Genomic DNA, 20,873 nt, shown 5'->3' with positions numbered 1-20,873 from the left:
AGAGCTAATTATAATTAATGACGTGATCATTATAAGGAACACAGGGTCATTTGTTAATGAATAGTGACAAATAGTACAGAGCATGGTAGTAATCAGAAAATAAAACCCTAATGAAAACTAAATGCAAACCCCAAAAGATCATAGCAGCAGGATCAGTGATTGACAGTAAAATTTGAATTTATTGTACTGAACCACAATGACACTGCCTAGCCTTTCATAAAATTATTATTATAATTTTATACCTTCATAAACAGCACGTTTAAAAAGATTCTCATGCCTAAATCCTTTTTTTTTATTTTTTTTTTTAGATTTTTTCAAGTTGCAACTAAAAATGTGAACATATTTCAATGGGAGTTTTATATCATAGAATAGACATTAAAAAAAAAAAAGAAAGAAAAAAAAAAGAAAATTAAGAAATAGAATTCACTGGACATTGGTTCCAAGTTTGAAGAAGTTTCGCTTCCCATCCAGGAAGCTTTTTAATTTCAAAATGACAGAAATAGCGTTGAGTTCGAGTTTTCATACAGTAGCCCAACAAAGCCTTGTTTTTGTTTTGATAACATGCAAATTGGAAGATGAGATGTTGGTTATGAAACTTGCAGATTATAGGAACCATCTTCGTTTCGATTGTTCCAATTTGCTATGACCTGAATAGCACAAATTAGTAAACAACCATGAAGTGGAAGGAAGACGATACATGGTTTGTGTTTCATCCCATGATGATGAAATACCTATACATCCCTGGAGCTGATAGTAGTAATGTGACAAAATAAGAAAAAGGATGTGTTATTTTACTTTAGGTAGCCATAAGTGGCAAAAAATATGTTCACTGTTGAAGAAATGCTGAGGTATCTTTCAGTTTTAGCCTTTTAGACCATTCAAGCTCTTTTACCTGAACATTTTACACTACTTGGTTACACTTGGCTAAAAGATTAAATGGTATTTGAAAGTTGAAGGTCCTTTCAGGGGAACACATTGGTCCTTAGTGCTTTATATCAACACTATAAATAATCTTTATCTATAGTAATAACCACCCCATGACTATCAGACAAAGAGAGCTACAGGGCATTCATGCTTCAAGAGCTGGTTAATATATCATACTGATCTAAACAGATGGATTGGGTTGCTTGATATAAAGCTTAACAGCTCTGCACAGTAAATTCTTTATTTCCTTTTCTTATTTGTCATGACATTTTACCACAAAATAGTCCTACAGCATATATTTTAACTAGCCCAATTACTGCCATCTTAGATAAACCATGATGCTTAGCCACTGTAAAATACACTAATATGCTTATCATCACAGTATTCAAATGACCATGACGGATATAGAAGGGAGAACTGTTTACATCTCTTAATCAAGATCCATTTGTTCAAGGACAATCCCAGGAGTCAAAATAATCTAAGATGAACTTCCAGGAAAACTGATCATTTATGTTTTCTTTTACATTTCCATTGTGACTCAAATGCTTTGATCAAAGTACTTCATTTAAATAATTTTTTTTTTTTTTATGGGGCAGCTTTGTGGTCTATATTTGCTGTTTTTTATAGACTTAGAGGTGATACAGTTGCATATAACTTGCATCATTTGTTCTTCACAGGAAATGGGCAAACCACTGATTGTTCTGAGGTCATTTGGTGTTTTCTTTCCTGAGGGAACCAGATTTGTCTGCAGATGCTATAAACACACAGAAACGACACTCTTTGGTTTGAACCTGGTGATGCGTGTCTGGATTTCAAGTTACACCCAATGAGTTCAGCTTTTCAGGATAACTTGATTTTTTTATTTCAAAATCGGCAGTCAGTTTGCAATTACAATAAAATTCCCCTTTTTTTTTAAATAATTGTGTGCAAAATTTAAAGCTCTTTTTAAAAATTAACAAATATATTACTATTGTTTTCATTCATAAATTCAATTTAGCTAATTGTAGACCTTTAAGTCCAAGTAATTGCTATTCTTAACAGACTCTTACTCTAAATAAAGGCACTGTTTCAATTTACAGATTTGCTGCAAAATGGAATTTACAAACATCAACAAAACTCCAGCATTAATGAACATTTTGACACTTCTTTGAATCAATCTGAAGTCTCTGAAAGGGTTTATATCTTTGGAGTCTTAATATAAAATGAAGGATACATTCAAACACAACACAGATAGAAATAACTGAATTGTTTTCTGACTAAAGCAAAGTTAAAGTACCTCTTGCACTTTTAAAGGGCCAGACAGTGTTTAATCCTTTTTTAGAGCTTGTGTCTGTGTGCTGAATCTAACAAAAGCAGCTGCATGAGCTTCAATCACGGTTAAAAGAGAATAATTACTTCACAGTCAGATTACAATAAGGAAGGATACACAATGCAATGGAATGTTTACAAATGAAAGTTAAAATAGAAAAGCTATCAGAGGACAAATCAAGGCTGTTTCTGCAGAGGCCCTTTTCTTCTCTTTTATACTGACTCAGTTAAAGATTATGACATTCCAAGTTTAGTCTAAAAATCTTTTTGCGCATTTGGCACGATCACAGTGCAGATAAAATATCATTCAGAAGCTGTGAGCTCGTACATATATGTGCAAAACCATGCTTAAACAAACACACCCAAAATAACACAAAGGTTTAACTCAACAAATACATGCTCTTAATACAGGAGAGGAATATGAAAGCTGAAAATTTAACCGATGATCCACGAAACTTGGACATTCACACAGGAACCAGCCTTGGTTGGTAGAAGGAAGGCATGGAAACGCTGATGTGAAGGAGACGGGTGTTTCTTGAGGTAGATTAGATGAAACTACCTCCTTATGTGTTTTTTTCTTCTGTATCTGGAGTGCTACAGCCATTCACAGGGTCCTGCCAGATTGAAAAGAGAAGGTAGAAGAGTGGAGAGCATTAAATCAAGCAACAGAACCAAACAGGGAAGCAGTATTTGTTTTGACTGGCACTGAACAGGAGTTAATATTTGAACTCTGAGGGTTGTAGCCAGAGTAAGACATATTTCCTGGCACTTTCAGGGGTTTAGAAGTGCAGCCATGTTAATAAAGGTCACTTTGTGGGCAACGACACATGCAATAACACTGGAAACACTCATGTCATTTATCCTGAAATAGCCTGAATATTGAATTATTCACTTCAAAAACTTGATTCACAAACTTTAAGTAACATTCTGTGCAGGCTGACTTACTCCTCAGTTTTTCTCATCTTTTTCACGTCGCAACAACAAATATTTATGTATTCTGTTGGGAGTTTACGCTGCAGGCCCACAATATGGTTTTCTAAATCAGGGTTTTAATTTGACAAAAGTTGGATACAGTTTTAGGTGTATTAAACTTTTGCAAACTACTTTAATGGGCTACTTGGGACCAGACAGTATCTGGATCCAACAACCTGCAGCTGATCAGGTCCCTCTTTCAGTTTTCTAAGGTGGTCCCTTAAAGATATGCAAAATATGCAATGATTCAACTGATTTACTTCTGGCCTCAGATTGATCTTTAAACAAACTGGTTAATGATGATACCATCCAATCCCTCTTCTTTGCATTATAAACACAATTGGAAATCTAACCTCACATATGTCTATAGCTGCTGAAGGTTTCTGCCCAATTTCTCTAATTTCCAAAAAGCAAACCTAAAGTCTAAAACTATATAAGCAGTTCAGTGTTCCAGGAGATTTAGCCCATGATTTGTCTGAACAAAGTGAGTGGCAAAATAAACTCCTGCAGGAATTCTGCTCTCACTGACTTCCACAAAAAATAAAAAAATAAATCTGCCATTACTTCAGCTACACAAGAACTGAATTGACTGCGGTTAACTCCTACACAAACACCCACAGGAAACCACAAGGAATACAGTAGTAAGCCCTGTCAGAGTAAAAAAAAAAACATTTTAAAGACTGTTTAGGTCAACTCTGATGGCCAAAGAGCCTTGTGTGGCTATAAAATAGGAATGTTTGGTGTGATGTTTCAATGCATAGGGCCTGATCAACTAAGATCCCAAATAAAAACCTAAACTCTTTTTCCAGAAAAAACAAAAAAATCCCTTGCAAATAGTGGGTGTTTTGAAAGTGATCCACCACGATTGTGTGGGTCATGGATAAGTGGTCTGGACTGCTCTATTTAACTGTGGTTTTTGGGGGTGCTACTCACTGTCACAGCGAGAGCAGGTTAAATTTATTTTGTGCGTCTAAAAGACAGCCACATTTTGTAACAGCACTGTGCACAGATGGCAGGTATAATTAGTAGGTGGAGAAGATGCATTTCCTACTGTAAGAAATGCATTGCAGAAGGATGCTTCTGTCTCCCTGTTTTTCTACACACACCTTGTGGACAAAAACCTCTTTATTTTAATGGATGGAAGATGTATGTTATGTGTTTATTTGCTTCAACCACTGATTATTGTGTTGATGCATAACCTGATGAAGACAAAGGCAGGTGAGAAGTAGCTGCTGCAGATTTCTTTCAGCACCACAGTTTATTGGAAAGCAGCAATTATGTGGCGACATCCAGAGAGAAGCTGTTTATTTCATGACAAAATTTTAACTCCTTATACCACAGTTCACACAAACAAAATTTCCTGTGATAAAGGAGCAAATTCTGTAGGTATTTCCATAAATCATTATTTCCTTTTTTTTTTGTTGCAAGCCACTATACAACTTGATCTAACAAATGATTAAAGTATAAACAAAAAATTCAAGGACACGCAAAACACCCAAGGCCCAAAAGATAATATATATTCTACTATTTAATTCCTGACAGTCAAATGACAGCAAATAGAGGACTTTCTCTATCTAGTCATTACCCTAAATGCCTCCTTCTCATATCAATGACACCAGACATTTTTGTACACTAAATGTAGATGCAGAAATCTCAGCTGCTATCTCTTTCAAATTGCTGATGGTAAGTGATCACATTTGCATATCTACCTAATGTTTTTCATCTTCTGATGATCAAAAAGTTTGTGTCCAATGTTCCACTCATTGTAGAGTATACCTGATTATTAGAGCAGCTTTGTGTGCGTTATCAAATGTTTCTATACATGCAAATGTAATTATATAGGTCATATGTGATTTTTTTTTATGTTGTTCTTCTTCAAATTAATTCTTATAGCCATTTTACAAATATACTCTAAAACACTGTGGAGGATAGCGTGATAAAGCAGACTAAATGTGAGATTAGTGTTATTTAGTCTGGCCCCGATGATTGAGAGATCAGAAGATTGTTGATGAGAACAACCCGTTGTTTTTCAAACCATGTCTGTGTGTATTGGCCAACGCTCTGACCAATGAGCGCAACTGACTGTGATGCAGTAAGCGCAGCAGGAAGCTGGTGGGGGGGTGTAAACAAACAGCCTGTCAGTAAAACGGCAAATACGTCCTTCTCAAAAATGAATGAGTGTAGAACCTCTTCCTGTTTACGTTTCAATGAAAACCCCAAGTCTAATCCTTCCAAAACTGTTTCCAAAGCTGAGTCAAAAATCGCCATCAGAGCCAGCGGTCCTTCACACACGACTATGCTGCGAGAGGGCGGCTGCAGACGGGCTGTGGTTAGCCCTGGCTGACGTTAGCCTCGGAGGTCTGCTGGTTGACGCGGTCCTCTTAACTTGGGAAATCGTTTTTTTAATTAGGCATTAAATAGGTAAATGGAACATATAGTGACGCTTTGAAGTATAATGATCTTAAAATATACTTTTATTGAACAGCAGCATCAGAAAAGAGAAGTTTTAACTTTCAATGGAGCGCTCCATTGAAAGCTGCTGCTGCCGCAGTGAATGCTACTGTTCAATAGTTGTTGCCATCTTCCTTGTTGTGCGTTCTCCAGCGTCGCACAGCTTTGTTGTCACGCACTCAAAACCCCGAAACTCGCAGGCAAAAATTATTTTGGCTGCTGGCAGGTGGGGCTAGTTTACTAGTCTATGTGGCTGACATTTTGCTGGTTTAAATAAAGTCCACCTTTGCACGCTGAAAGACAACAGTAACATTTGTGATAGACACTGACCTCATTTTGCAGCAGTTCAGCTCCCTCAGACACATCAGAAAAGAGTGAGGCAGGGAAAGAAGGGAACATGTGTGAGTGTGTGAGGCTTCCCATGCTGAACAGACGCGGCCGTTTAATTTGGTCTTGGCTGGACAGCGGATCGAAGCTGTTCCTACGGAACAAAGGTGCCGGCATGGTGTTCGTTTTCACTTTGTTCTGTTGAAACAGGAGCACAAAGATGAGATTGGGTAAATCAGTCATTTGTTTTTGTGGCTAAAACAGTCAGAAATAGAAAGGTCATTGCCATATGGGTTTCAGTAGACAGGATATTCCTCACTGCAATTAACAAGAGGTTTCTCAGTTAATGTGCTTCTGGGTTAACACCCACTCTGTCTAACACTTAGCAGCCAATCACAACAAACTTCAGAAGCAGTGAAAATGTCTGCTTGTCGTTTATCAGTAAAAGAAGGCAGACAGACGTATGTCAGAGGAATGATCGGATTCATTACAATCAAAAAAGTTTTTGTTTGGAATTGTCTAATCTTGATAAAACCCAAACTTATTCTGGGATACACTCATCCAAATCACTGCTAATGTTCAATAATATATTATTTAAACAAAGCATAAGCTGATGTTTAAAATAAACTCAATAAAGGCAGTCAGATGAAAAATATAAGAAGACCTTCACACTGGCCACAGACCCATATGTTGGTAGAAGATTTAGTCTTGACTGACTAAAATTACTTAAAATGTACTTTATTTTTTATTCTAAAATTCCACACTATAAGTCTTAATGTACTATCCCAGTTTTAAAGTATGGATGCTGTGTGGTAATATGAGTCTATGAAAGAGATGATGGAGAGATGGATAAATGCAGAAAAACACCAACTTCGTGTATGGAGATGGATGGATGGATGGATGAATCGATGGATGGTTGGATGGATGGATGGATGGAGAATGAAGTCTGGAAATACAAATACTTCCATAAATATCAAGCCCTATAAAATATTTCAATTGGATGGTACCTTAGCCTGGCTGGCTGGATATCTGTCTTCTTTTAGCAGATAAGATACTGCAGGGTATTATTTTGGTTGGATTTATAACAATAGTTCTCCTGTGTCAGCAAGCTGCCCTCTGCAGCAGCCCACATTTTCCTTGAAGTGAGGCTCCTGCCTGACTGCTTTAGTTAAAATAACTTACCAGAGGTCTGTCCCTGTGAGTGTTAACAGCTTCCACTTTTAGATCGAACATCTCCACTTTACATCCTAGTAGAGGCAGAGAGAGCAAAAATGTATCACAATGAAAACAAGGAAAGATGATGTTTGATTTCCTTACAAGCCAAATGATGACTTACCATAAGCCACTGGGGTGAGTTTGAGGACAGTGTGCAGGGGACATTTCATGTAGGGTAAATCGTCTAAGCCAGAGAAAGTAGTAAAAAAAAAAAAGACTTGTAAGGTCAGGCTTTGGTTTTATTTATTATTATTCAGTTTCTCATCTTATAAATGTTTATTTTTTCTCTCTTCCTTAGGAAGGCACACCCATGCTCTGCTGCTCTGAGCAACACACTGCTGTGACTAAGTCTGCAGGGCGACATGCCCACTGGTGGGAGTATATTGAGACAAAATACCAGTCAGAGCAGAGCACAATCTTTGGTTTGCACACTCATCTAACCGAGCACAGAAATAAAGCTGTGATGATGACAACACATGCATTTAAGCTCTACTCACAAAAAGAAACTGTATGGAATAATCCTGATATTTCCCTTTGTCTAGTTTTTTCTTGTTTTTACAGTATTCACGACACCTAAGTGTTGAGGTTGTTGTTGCTATGTAAGAACAGAGAATTGTCATTATTTAATCATATACAAATGAACGCTTTGCTTCACAGACTGGTGTGACTTTTTTGTTTCTGGTGTGAAGAATGTGGACATTAGAGCGAGTTTATACAAAGAATTATGTTTATTTTTCTATGAAAATCCCCTGACTTTAAACCTTTTATTTTGAAGTTTCCTGATATTTGCCCCTTGGGTGTTCATTTATAGGGTTACGTTTTAAAAAATAATGTAGATTCAAATGTAATAACTAAATCACTACATCAAATAGAAGTATGTATACGCAAAGACGCAAAAAAAAGGTTTTCATATTTCAAGAAATAAAATAAAACAGATTCAGGGAGTCTAGTAAAAACAAATAATAAAAAAACAAACAAAAAAAAAAACAGAAAAACCCAAATATTATGGAGAAAGTATTATTTTCTCTGCATTCTTGAGCTTTATGCAAACAATCCCAAGATAGAAAGACTTAACTACCTGATAACCCAATCACTAAAGCCTGTTTATAATCAATTTAGAAGTAATGGGTTAACTACAAAAAAAAATAAAAAAAAATAAAAAAAACAGTATGTTCCTGCCTGTAATATATCAAAACACCACCCAGTGTTATTGTTCTGCAGCAGTCTGTTGAAGTCTGCACATGACCTCAGTAATATAAAAAACATCTCTATTAAATCGCACAATGGAGCTGTTAAAAGCTGTTTTTAGCAAGTTACAGACTTTTCTAAAACTACGTCCACGTCATTAAGGTGCAGCTCTTAAACCACAAAATGTCTGGTGATGTAATGATATTCAGCCCCTCTTTTTACACAGATGTTTGGCTTTTCATCTGTTGCAGTGCCTTGCAGAGCTTATTATACAACCTGGAAATGTTTCACTTTTTACTGGACAGCACAAGGTAGCACATTATTGTAGGCTGGATGGAAAATAACAGGTGGTTTGAAAAATATTCTGCAGCTACTTAGAGTTGATGGTTTATTTTTGATGGAGCTCAAGTCTAGGGCAACGGATGATGAAACCTCCAAATGACTGCAAAAGATTTAGAAGACTGAGGCAAAGGTTCAAGACAAATGCAGGACTTTAAAAGGGTCAAAATCAAATTCCAGCAGTCAATCACATTAAGGGGCTTTGGCGGAACTTGTAATTGATGTTGAAATAAACTCTTCGTTCAGTCTGACCTTGTTTGAGAACATGATTCTAGTACTTATCTGAAAAGCTGGTAGAGATCCAAAGAGATTTAAAGCTGTAAGAAGAGTGTGGTTCTACAAAGCATGGAGTCAAAGGAGGACTAAATATAAAATTTACTACACACTTTTCAGCTTTTATCCAAAACAAATAAAGCTATTTATGATTTTCATTTGCCTTCCTTTGTGTTGGTTTACCATATGAAACTCCCATTTTAAACTTAACACATTTAATGTAAGGCAGAGCCATTTCTTAATGCATGTAACCTGCGCCCTTGTCCAAGAAGTAGGCGAGCAAACAGCGCATGACAGCCTGATGACAGATGACCAGAACATTGCCTTGCCGTTCCAGCTCCATGATAACCGGCTCCAGACGCTGGACCAGGTCTTGGTAGGACTGAAAAGACATGAGCAGCAGATATTTTGCTAAAAGCAGCATGACCAGTAGAATATTATTATTTAAAGCTTCTTCAGGAGAAAATAAAAGGCTGTTACCTCTCCACCAGGGTATCGGTAATGATACTTGTCCTGGTCTCTCATAGCAAACTCTTCTGGATACTTCTTCTCAATCATAGCATAGGTCATCTCCTCGCACACTCCCTGAAACACAGAAAGCATCAATCAGGTGCGTCTTTCTGTGTGGATCGGTGACTTCAGAAGGTTTCTAAGGACACACACAGCATCAATTTCATTCAGAATCTTCCACTGCTCATAGGGAACACCCAGCTCTTCTGCAGTCTGAATGGTGCGCTTCAGCTGACTGGTCCAGACTTTCAGATCAGACAGCTTGTGTTCTTTCACAAAAGCTTTCAGCTCCACAGCAAACTGTGAAAGAAAGGATACAAGAACAGTTAGACTGACAGCAAAACATGTCAGCAATTAGGTTATAATTATGGCTTCAGGTGATACATATACAGCACATGAATCCACAGGGTTAGGCTTTAAATTAAATGGATGGATGGATGGATGGATGGATGGATGGATGGATGGATGGATGGATGGATGGATGGATGGATGGATGGATGGATGGATGGATGGATGGAACAAACAGACTATGAAAGTCTTGAAATGGAAATCTTATTTCATCTTTACTTGAAATTCTGTTCTTTTCCAGACTATGAAGGAATTAATATTAACAAAATTACACAATCAAAAACAATTTTAAACCTGCGCCTTATGTGATCTTAAAGTATGGTGTCACTAAGAAATAGGCAAATGATGCATGTATCGGCCGGTGCGGATAAAGAAATAAAAATGCTAATATTGGCCAATGTATCGGTTTATATCTGGCAAACACCTCTCTTGTCTTTCCTTCATATTTCAGAGATTTATATGGGTGATAACTGCAATTCCTTTAGTTAAAAAAAAAGCATGAAGTAAAAAAAGCACCTTCTTTCCTCTCTCTGACAGACCAGAGTCGCCTCCAATGAGTCCTTCCAGATTGTGCTGGCTCTCTCCGTGCCGGCAAAGGTAGATGGAGTGGGAGTGGACATGGATGTTCATCAGATAATAGACTATCTTACTTTGGATGTAATCCTGCACCCTGTTCACCAGGAAACGGCGACCGACATTTATGACCTGGATGAAGGACAGGTTCCTGCAGGGCATAGATAAAAAAAATAGCAGTCAAACATAAATATTTACAGAAACACAAGACAAGACAAGACACGGAGACACCACCAAGGTTAAAAAGTAGATATCTTTCCTTCCTGTGTTGTCTAAAAGTCTTCTAAGGCTCCAACGTAAACAAGATGTAAGATACCACACAAACACACTTATATTTTCAAATTACAAACTAAGGTGTTATTTTAGTTAGATGAAAAACATACATTAAAACTCACAATTTTAGTTTTTAATAAAGAATTTAAACATAAAAGAATGTAAACCATTTGCCAGAACTTGGACAGGTTAGGACATTTACTCTTTAACCGAGCTGCTGTTTCCCCCTGTTGGACAAAGTAGGAAAAACACACTTTTTTTTTTTAAACAATGGTAACAAGAACAAACCTGTTATGTTTTTTTTTTTTTTAAACACAAAAAACATCTAAAATCTACAAATGATAAAAAAAAAAGGTTCAGGTAAATTACATGAATGAAATACTGAAAAACCAAAACTTCTTCCACAAGAATAACAATGATAAAAAGAGAATGAGATCTCACTTGTCGTGTTCGTCTGGATCCAAAGGCTGGTAGGTCACTTTATAACATTCGATTCTCTTTAGAAAATCGTCCATGACGCTTTCTCTGTCCCGTTCAGGGTAATCAGGGCTGGACACCTTTACTTCCTATATTTGAAAAGATGATTCAGAGCGATGTTTTAACATTTACAGATTGGGCCTTTCACTGGATAAACAAAGAATAATATATTTACCAGAATGTTTTCAGCAATGACATCTGGATCATCGCATAATGATTCCACAAAAAACACCTGAAACAAAGATAGTGTAAAAAATCTTATCTCTGCTGTGTGGCATACTGTGAATGGGATTAATAAATAAGCTGTGAATAAGGGCCACAGCACAAACCCAGCGAAGCTTCAGATTGTCCATAAACTAGGACAGCTGAGAGTTTTTCATCAGTAAAGTCTGTTAACTATTCAAAGGAGCTACAATAAACTCTGAGCAGTGTGTGGGTATTTATTCGCCATTCATGAGCGTAGTTCTGACCTTGTATGAATTTTCCTTTGCAAAATCAAGGATGAGTGTCCTCCTTTCTCGGGTTGTGTTTGTGGCATCGAAAACCTAACCAACAGCAGGAATAATCAGATTTAACTCGGACTGAACTTGATATTTATTCACAAACAAACAACCAAAAAGCAAAACATTAATATGACGAGCTCCTTACAACAATCTGGCCTCCTTCCTCATTCAGATAGGTCTTAACATCCTGCAGTGCCACCAAGGCGCACTGTCTATGGAAGCACAAAAAGAGAAACACATTAAAAAAAAACACCAGCATTTGCTTCTTTTGAACAGGTCACACAGTCTAATAATATCTCCAAGCCAGCATAAACATTACTTCTCTGTGTTTTTTCCAAGTCCTGAATAGAAATCCAGTCTCTTTAATGGATCTTAAACTATATATCTAAGCATTGTGTGTTGTATGCCTTTGAAAGATCTGAAGATTAAGAGCAGAAGAGCAGCATCTGAAACTCCAGCCCAAAAAATGTGTCTATATATTTTTTTACTTTTTAACTATTCCTTTTAGATGATGCAATTTAAAGACATTGGAATAAATTGTGTCTTTATAGAAAGCTGATCAAAACGAAAGGTTAGAACCTTTAATACATATATAATTTAAACCTGACCCTCTACCACTTGCAAGATATGATGCAATAATAGCTTAATGTTAGTTTATTCCTTGATTTAGGCGTCGCTTTATGTCTGAACACATATAAATATGCTTTAAATTACAAAGTGGTAATTGTGAAGGGGAAATTAAAAAATACACAATTATTTATGCATGATCTTTAAAAAAAATAAATAAAAATCTAGGTTATTTAAATTCAGCACCGGGTCAGTACTCCAACTGTGCTGCGATTATATTTTTAATCTGTTTACCATGTATTTGGCAAATTTAGAGATTGAGATTTTTCTTTTACTTTCGTTTTACCTCAGGGGATATAAGTCATCAAATCTGGTCACAGACCTTCACTTCTGTGCTTTCATCAGACAAACAAATTAAATGGTCTATCTAGTCTCAGGTATTTCACACCATCTGACAGACTATCTTCCTTAATTTCCTTCTACTAATCTCTTCCTTTCTTCTCTCACTAGCTTTTCAAACCTACAAAAAATTCATTTTGTTCTCTCCTAAGAAACCTGTCCCAGGCCCGTCCAGTGGATCTCTGCAGCTCCTCCAGTGTCACCCTGATCCTACTCTTTCTTAGGCTTAATCTGACAATTTAGCTGAATGACTATGGTTTGGCATGAGGCATTATAAATTTGGGGCTCTGTTGGATGTTGTTTAATTAACTACCGGTAGTCACTGACTAAAAAGACATCCGACCTGTGTGGACTGTTCTTTTGACTTCTTTTAGTTCTCTAATGTTCTCTAACAAACCTGTGAATAACTCTTTGTACTATGCAATTAAATGACACCAGGTGGACTTTATTCACTGATTGGATTACATCTAATGGCAGCTGGCGCCACACTAACAAGGTAAATAAATCAGAGTGACAATTTTATGCAGGGATATTACAGCAGAATACATTTTTATTTGCAAATGGTTTTGTCACTGTGTATCTTTCTCCTTCTAAATGAGCATCAGTTTGTGTTTATCTATCACATAAAATACCTATAAAATGCATTAAGGCTAGTTGTAACAGCATAAACGTGTAATGGTTTAAGAGGTGGGCACAATAAAGATCTTTTGACTCACTTTCTAATTTCCATCGCCTCTTCATTGTCATGTCTGAAGAAATCATAGGACTTGTATGACTGCACTGCTTCTCTCCTGTAAGCTCCCAGATTAAAGACTGCAAGATATTTAAAAAGGAAAAAAAGGAGATAAAGAGGAAGAGATGAGGATTAAAGTCTGTGCGCTCTCTAGGCAGTGATCTTTGTTTAAACTGCCTCGGCTACACAGGTTCTTCTGCATTCCTTAAAGCTGAAAACAGAGGGTACAACTACAGTATCAACACAGCAGTGCTAGAGCGTGCTAATAGCCGAAACCTTTTAGCCTGAAGCGAAAGATTTCTTGAAGGCAAATAAACAATGTAGACCACCACCATTAGAGCTAATGTCATCATGTTTTAGTTGTATTTATTTGCTTTATTTTTTAAACGAAATGTTCTTCTCTGAATGAAGATCAGACATGTTTTTTCTCAGTACTGACCCTTTGTAGGAACTCCGATCCAGTTGAGGTAGCGTGTCAGCTTCTTAGACATGTAGGTTTTCCCCCTAGCAGGTAATCCAATCATCACTATCATAAGTGGAGAATTGGTCATATAGGAGGCCCAAGCTGCAGTTCAGAGACATAAATTACAGTATTTAGTCTTTTAATCATGGAAAAAACATTTCATGATCTGTGTGACTTTTTTTAACGCCCAGGCTCAGAGGTGTGGAGGCCAAACTGTTTTATTTTATAAACAACTATGAAAGAATTACAGCACGTACACTAGAAGCAAGACGTGGGAGTGTTATGTAATGATCCAGTGTCACCTCTGCACGTCTTTGAACTGGGTAATGTTTATTATATCGTCTCTTTTAGGAAGCAGTTTATGATTAATTGTACCCTGTATTCCAAAGCACAGTGGCTTGGTTCAATGTTCCAACCTTTCCACGCTTGAACAGGGAGTGGATATTGTTACTTTTTTTTTTTCCTTCTCTGCTCTACAGTGTACAGGGAAAGATAAATCTATCCAGACAAGGAGCTGGCGAGAACAGACTTGACACAAGATTCTCAGAACTGAAACGCAGGAACTTGAAAAAGCTTGATGTTGAAAGTTAGAGCTGCCATACATTCCTGATGAAAAAAAAAGTCTGGATAATGCATTGAAACAACGGTCCTGATGACATTGTAATATTTACAGCCCCTTTGAGTGAATGCATCTGTGCATGCTTTTTTCCAATACACTCACACTGTGCACATACCAATAATGAGAGATGGTGCGTCACAGTTGACATTTAGCATTGCACACTGGTTGAAATGGTATTATATCCTGTTACACATTGCACACAGAGCTGGGACTCTTTATCAAGCAAGCATTTTGAAATTTACTTCCAAATCATAAGAGAACCTGCTAAATAATACACCAACTAGGGGGCACCTAGAGTTCAACCTTTAACAAAGAATAGGTTAGAAGTTTTAGTTATGCATTCTGCCTTTGGTAAACAGAGGAACAAATCACTCACAGCACTTCTTCTCATTGTTCTTTTGGTCCGTCCTTTTGGCTTCAGCTGAGCTTTTTAAATCGGCAGGAGGTTTCTGGTTTCTGGCAGCCATGACTGGGCTTGAGCTGCGCCCCAACGTTACAGCAGGTGGAGGGACAGTGATCTCTGGTCACGGGGAAAAGTGCTGTAACATGTCACATGCAGCGTGATGCTGGCATAATATTACATCTGAGGGAACATTAAAACAAGAGATAATTATTTATGTTAAATAAAATGCAAAACAATGACTACATTGTCACAGATAAACAATTTGTAACTGAAATTGCTATTTATTATATTCTTCATAAATGCTCATTTTATTTATGTGTTTTTTTTAAAAAAATGAATGTTAGAACTGTAAATATACAGTCATATGTTTATATTACTATTTTTTAATGTATTTATTACTGTTTTCAAGGCTGCACTTAAAAATATGAAATTGTCTAGAGCTGTTTTAATTGAAATTTCTTTTTGTTTACACTTGTTTATACAAAATAAATCTGTCTAAAAATAATTGCTAACAAGTATGGTTAACAATTCCTAAAGTGGGAACTCTCTTAAAATAAAATGTTTAGTTAAACAATAACTTTAAGAAAATCAACACTTATGTCACCAGAATAATATATATATATATATATATATATATATATATATATATATATATATATATATATATATATATATGCACTAAAACCTCAAACCTATACAAAATAAAAATAACATATATTTATACAGAATTAAAATATATATATATACTCTATCCTTTATTTTCTATAAACTATCTTTGAAACAATATACGTCTCTGTTCCTTCTCAGCAGGCTTAATTAAAGTGATCTTCAACGGTTGAGTGTTAGCTACAACTTCCCCATGTAACTGTAAATATATGAGTATTTACAGTTTAAAGCTGCGGTGTTAACAGCACTGTAAAGACTAGGTGTTTTAATTTCTCTCATTTCAATATGAAAAGAATCAAATGTCTGAATCTAAGCCTAAAAGTAGAATCTATTCTTGCCATTTTTCAACCTGTTACACACTGTACCGAACAACCGGAGCTTCTACTGTACATGAAGGCGAACATGTCCTGAAAACTACTGCGTTTACAAATAGAAAGCAACTGCGCAGCATAACAACTGAGATGAAACCAGCAACATACCAAGACGAGCCAAAGTGTAAATTGTGCCGGGGTGTCCTCCACTTTAGTGAGTGATGCTATTATTTGACCTGAAGCGGCTACGCTGACATCCCCTTCTTCCCCCTCGGCTTCAGGTCCGCCTCCTTTCTGATACAGGAAGTTGAACTTTTCAGTGAAAGTAGTTCTTCCGGTGAATGTTTCAAAATAAAGTAATTCGAATACGTATTGAACAAAGCCTTACGTTACCGTAACTGCCATATTGGAGGTGTAATTTCACGGCCATAAAACTTGTTCATATACGTATATTTTCTTTCAGATTAAATTCATTGATATTAATTTAATACTAAAGCCAGACGAATCTCTGGATCTGATGAAACACTGATTATAATTAAACACAATACACATTATTATTATTGTTAGAAACAGAAATAGAAATAGTAAAAATAACAATAACGCAACAAACTATAACAAAATATATAAAAAAAATCATAATTAAATTTCACACTGCATCATAACATGTATATATTTTAGCTGGATAAAACACACTTACAAAATAACTGGTATGATCACTATAACTAAAATGTGAGATTTTCATCATATTTTGCCCTATATACAATTAGAATATATTTCCAGATTTAGAGTTTCATGATTTAATTTGTTTTACTGTATTACATAACTGACCCTTTCAATTACAATGTTCTATCTTGTTCTAAAAAGTCATACTTTCCTTTGACTTCACAGATGAATTAAATATGAATAAACAATCAAAGGTTTGTCAAAATAAGGTAAAAACTTAACTAATCTGTAAAGTTAAAATACAAGTCATATTAGATATTCCCCAAATGTTCCCCGCTGCAGTCTTGATTACATTATGTAAAAAAATATAAATGCACAGAGGCCTAATCTGTGCACTAAACCCTTTATTTTCTATAAGCTAACGTGAAGAAAATAAATCAGTTACTGATCCTTGTTTTATTTTTGGTTTTAAAGCAAGTGTAACAACGAAACACAAAGCAGTTTAGAAACACAAAGATTTGTTTTGCTAGATTGTTTTTTCTGCAACAGGTTTAAGTATAATTGATAGAATTGAGACAATTCATTAGCTTGAAACATCATAAATAAGAATATGCATTACAAAAATTTGGTGGCATTCCTTTTTAATACTACATCTTATGTTATACATAAAATGTGCCACATAAATCATTGCAATCACAAAATCTTTATTATCTTTGAAAGAAACTAGGCTCACAGTGTCTAACTAATACACAGTAACGTTAAACAACCCTTCATGTGTATGATATGTGCTTCTAGTGTAAAATTATTCAGGACAGCGGAAACTGGAACTAGAGTTTTTGCTTATTTGACTAACTGGGTCTCTGAGGACAGATATGCAGCCAATGGAATAGAGGCCACTAAGGATAGCTTCTGCAGTAAGAATGCACTGTAATTATGATTCAGTTTCTGTCTATCAAGCAGGCAGAATAAATAAATTCATCACATAGCCGGAAAAGTATTGCCTTGCTTACACGGTGGTTGAAAAGCACATCAGCAAAGTGAACCTCCAGAGTTGCACCTTCCGGTTTGTCCATTTTGTAGCCCTTTGGAACTCGGGAAGTACTGGTAAACTGTCTAAAGATCCCTGATCGGAGGTCTTGCTCTCAGTGTATGGGCAAGTAAAGGGATCCGGCTCTAAGATGATTTGAAATAAAGAGAATGCTTTCCACAAACTGTCCCATTTATGAATGCCAACAAACAGTACATACCCTGAATGCCTCACACAGATAATTTGCAAGACCTATTGAAAGGAATACTATAAGTTCACTGGTAAGAATCTTTGTATATGTTATATTAAAGAAATGCCATGCTTTCAGAGATTACACAGTAATAAAAAATATGCTGTAATGCCTATAATTTTACTATTGGTGTAATATTAACTTGGTAGCTAATATTACCGTTGGATAATGAATGCTATAAGGAAAGATTACAGGAATGATGACCAGGAAATGTGGCAAAGGGATGTTTAATGATTTTTCAGGACAATGAGGTGAGCGTGTCCAATGTTGAATGTTGTACAAATAAGAGAAGTGATTTTGCAGGGTTGTATCAGTATTCCCAGTTCAACATTATTTGCTTGATCCTTTTTCCTAACTAAAAGGATAACCACATGTTCTAAGTGTTCTATTCACTCACCAGTAGGGGAAGCTCTAAGAAAAAGCCATGTAAATTGACAAAAAAACAAATTGAGGGCCAAAGGTGCCACAGTTCTATCAACAAATTTTGAAATATTAATATACATGGTCATTTAAATACAACTGTAACAGCATGTTATGTACATTATCTATAATTATGTTAATATTGGAATTGATTTGATACATAAATATGGAATTTATAAAATGTGTTTTTAACATTTATTTTTAATGTATCAAGCGTATTTAAACAACCACGTATATGCAAAACCAGCCTTTCTTTATATTTGCTGGATGTAGCACTTTAGGCCCTAAGTTATTGTATTTTTAACAGGTTACTTGCAAAGGTGCGAAATCCTCAAATCAAATATTTTGCTTCAGAAATTCCTCCGATTCAAACCACTATTTGACGAGGGATGTCACATACCGAGGTAAAGCACATGGAAAATAATGCAGCTGAACTCAAAACACATTTAAATAATTTTTTATATAAAAGTGAGCAAATGAAACTGAAATGGAGTTGGCGAAAAATTCTTGCATTTCAAATATCTATCAAATTACATGTTTATGTAACTTTTTTATTAATGTTGAAAGTCAAAAATATGTGAAATTACATAAAAACTTAATTGTACCTTAGACTTTGAGTCTCAACCAAAAAAATGTATCACAATGCAATAACTGAAAATAAAGACATGCCATTAGTCACCTTAAGACTGCACAGAACTATCCACTGGGGGAGGGGTTAGAGGAACACTGATCATGCTTTGATGCATGAAGAGCATTTTCTAAAGCTCAGGGGTTTTGGCCATTTGATTTAAGCTTATATAGGAAATCTTTATTCAAAAATGGTTCATCTATCAAGGTGTTTAACCTGAGATTTATTTTATTCCAACAATGCAGCTCATCAATAAACTTATTTGTCCTTCACATAAAAAAACAAAACAAAATAAATTTTGAAGAATGGATACCTACATCTTCGATTGGTCTGAAATGTCTAAATTATTGCTTTTCTATTAGGATTCTCCTCAGGAGTGAGAAAAAGTCCCCTCCCCCTCCACCCCCGCCTGGTTGAAAAGGAATACCACATTGAGAGGTGAATGTCTTGGTCCCCCACATCCAATCAGGATGCAGTGAAAAGTTAGAATGATTAAGAAAATAAAGGTGGCCAAACTTGATCTGAGGTGAACTGAAAGTGCAGTGATCAAGTTGCATTTCATACATTCCACTGTAGCTCACTGATTAAGCAAGTCTCCCTTGAATCCATTACTCAAAAGCAAAAGAAATGAACATAAGATTGGATATTGACAGCTTGTGATGAATGTTTGTGAAAGGGAATAATAGAGGAAAAGGACTATGTGAATGATTGCATCAAGTGCAAATATATCATGACAGTAAATGTACTTTATATAAAACTAACTTGGTGCTTAACACTGACCTCTTTCTAACAATTATTCTGGTATACAGCATTTACAAAATTAACATTGTAATAGTGTGTTTTTTATAATATATGCTACTGCCTTCCTATGGTTCTCTTCGGTTCAAACACCATCTTGTATTCCTAACACAGTAAAGAGCTTGCACCATACGCCAATATAAAGAAAGAGAACAGGAAGACTCTGGACAGTGAGTACACCTGCATGTGTGTCCTGAGTGTGTGTGGATGGTAGCTCAGCTCGTAAACCGCACAGCCACAATTCGCCTGTCGACTCAGCAGTGAGGGGATTTTTTTTTTTTTTTTTCCCTAGAAAGTAAACTTTTGGGATGCCAAGATATTTCAGTTCACAAGGTACAGAATGTCCTAATTCAAGATACTTTCACAATTAAAGACAGTCTTGAAATATTTTAGGAGATAGTTATAATAACAATAACATAATAACAATAGTATTAAACATCTGTGAAGGTTTTTCTGTCCAAAGGTGGCAGGATCACTATCTGGAATATTACGGTGCTCTGTGATCCTCACATCTTCATCAGCTGCGTTGCTAAAAGATCAGCCTCTGTGCATCAGTTATACACATCTGTGTGTTCATTTCAGAATTGTGTGTCTGTGGCAACGAGTAACTGAAAGTGAGTGTTTTATCATCGATGGTGGCTTGTTCTCAGAGGCGGGTCTGGGCCTCGGGGACGTAGATTTCAATGCTGTCAGCACTTTCTGTGGCAGAGTTCTGTCGTACTGATGCCGCCTTTTTGGCTGCCATCAACCGCTTTCTGGCTTCTTGTCGCTGCTTGTCCACCGCAGAGTCTACACTTTTGTCTTTCCCTGTTGACAGTCGGGGTTTGGACTGCTTCTTTGGCACAGATGATGGAAGCTGCTTGTTTTCATCCTGAGGAAATTATGTCACATATTGAAGAATATGAGACAAAATAAAGACCCATGAAGTTGGTATGATGCTTAAATGTTAGGAAATGTTCATATAATTAAAAAGTTTAAATAACCTTTAAACTGCAAACAATTTTACAAGTAAAAGTTGCATCATAATATATCAGTTACTTATAACAAAAAATGAGAGACAGCCAGTGAAAAAAATAACAGATTAGTGGATTGGCTTTGTTCAAAATGTGTACGATCCTATGCAGTCTCATCTTCATACTTTTGACCTTATGCTAACAAATGACATTGATTGTATTCTACAGGAATCCTAACTAATCTGGAAAACAGTCTACTACCTTATAAAATGAACCACTGTAACACAGGAGC

At 36.1% G+C, this 20,873-nt stretch overlaps 2 protein-coding genes across 3 annotated transcripts in view; both read right to left on the bottom strand.

Annotated features, from left to right (window-relative positions):
• Window positions 1–1,782: 1,782 nt before the first annotated feature.
• On the bottom strand, window positions 1,783–16,137 carry LOC107094835 (6-phosphofructo-2-kinase/fructose-2,6-bisphosphatase 2-like). Of its 2 annotated transcripts, XM_015390694.1 has the most exons (17): window positions 16,011–16,137; window positions 14,839–15,045; window positions 13,820–13,945; window positions 13,364–13,460; window positions 11,827–11,893; window positions 11,649–11,723; window positions 11,354–11,410; window positions 11,143–11,267; window positions 10,372–10,579; window positions 9,661–9,807; window positions 9,478–9,582; window positions 9,250–9,379; window positions 7,319–7,381; window positions 7,165–7,229; window positions 6,854–6,928; window positions 5,986–6,180; window positions 1,783–2,846 (listed from the first exon to the last, which is right to left on the bottom strand). In XM_015390694.1, exons 2-17 carry the CDS (start codon window positions 14,927–14,929, stop codon window positions 2,796–2,798), a joined length of 1,677 nt encoding a protein of 558 aa, XP_015246180.1. In that variant the 5' UTR covers window positions 14,930–15,045; window positions 16,011–16,137; the 3' UTR covers window positions 1,783–2,795. The 2 variants fall into 2 exon arrangements, with proteins under 2 accessions (XP_015246180.1, XP_015246181.1); XM_015390695.1 differs by lacking the exon at window positions 6,854–6,928 and having other exon boundaries at window positions 1,785–2,846.
• A 904-nt stretch (window positions 16,138–17,041) lies between these two features.
• LOC107094833 (disks large-associated protein 4-like) overlaps window positions 17,042–20,873 on the bottom strand; it is a 111,166-nt gene continuing 107,334 nt past the window's right edge. Inside the window, exon 11 of the mRNA XM_015390693.1 lies at window positions 17,042–20,499. Within this exon, the coding sequence (XP_015246179.1) occupies window positions 20,275–20,499 (225 nt within the window). The 3' untranslated portion in view covers window positions 17,042–20,274. The remainder of the gene's footprint in view (window positions 20,500–20,873) is intronic.

The sequence above is a fragment of the Cyprinodon variegatus genome, unplaced genomic scaffold, assembly GCF_000732505.1.
Source record: "Cyprinodon variegatus isolate N-32 unplaced genomic scaffold, C_variegatus-1.0 Scaffold508, whole genome shotgun sequence".
Classification (NCBI taxonomy): Eukaryota; Metazoa; Chordata; class Actinopteri; order Cyprinodontiformes; family Cyprinodontidae; genus Cyprinodon; species Cyprinodon variegatus.
This window is presented reverse-complemented; position numbering and strand designations above follow the sequence as displayed.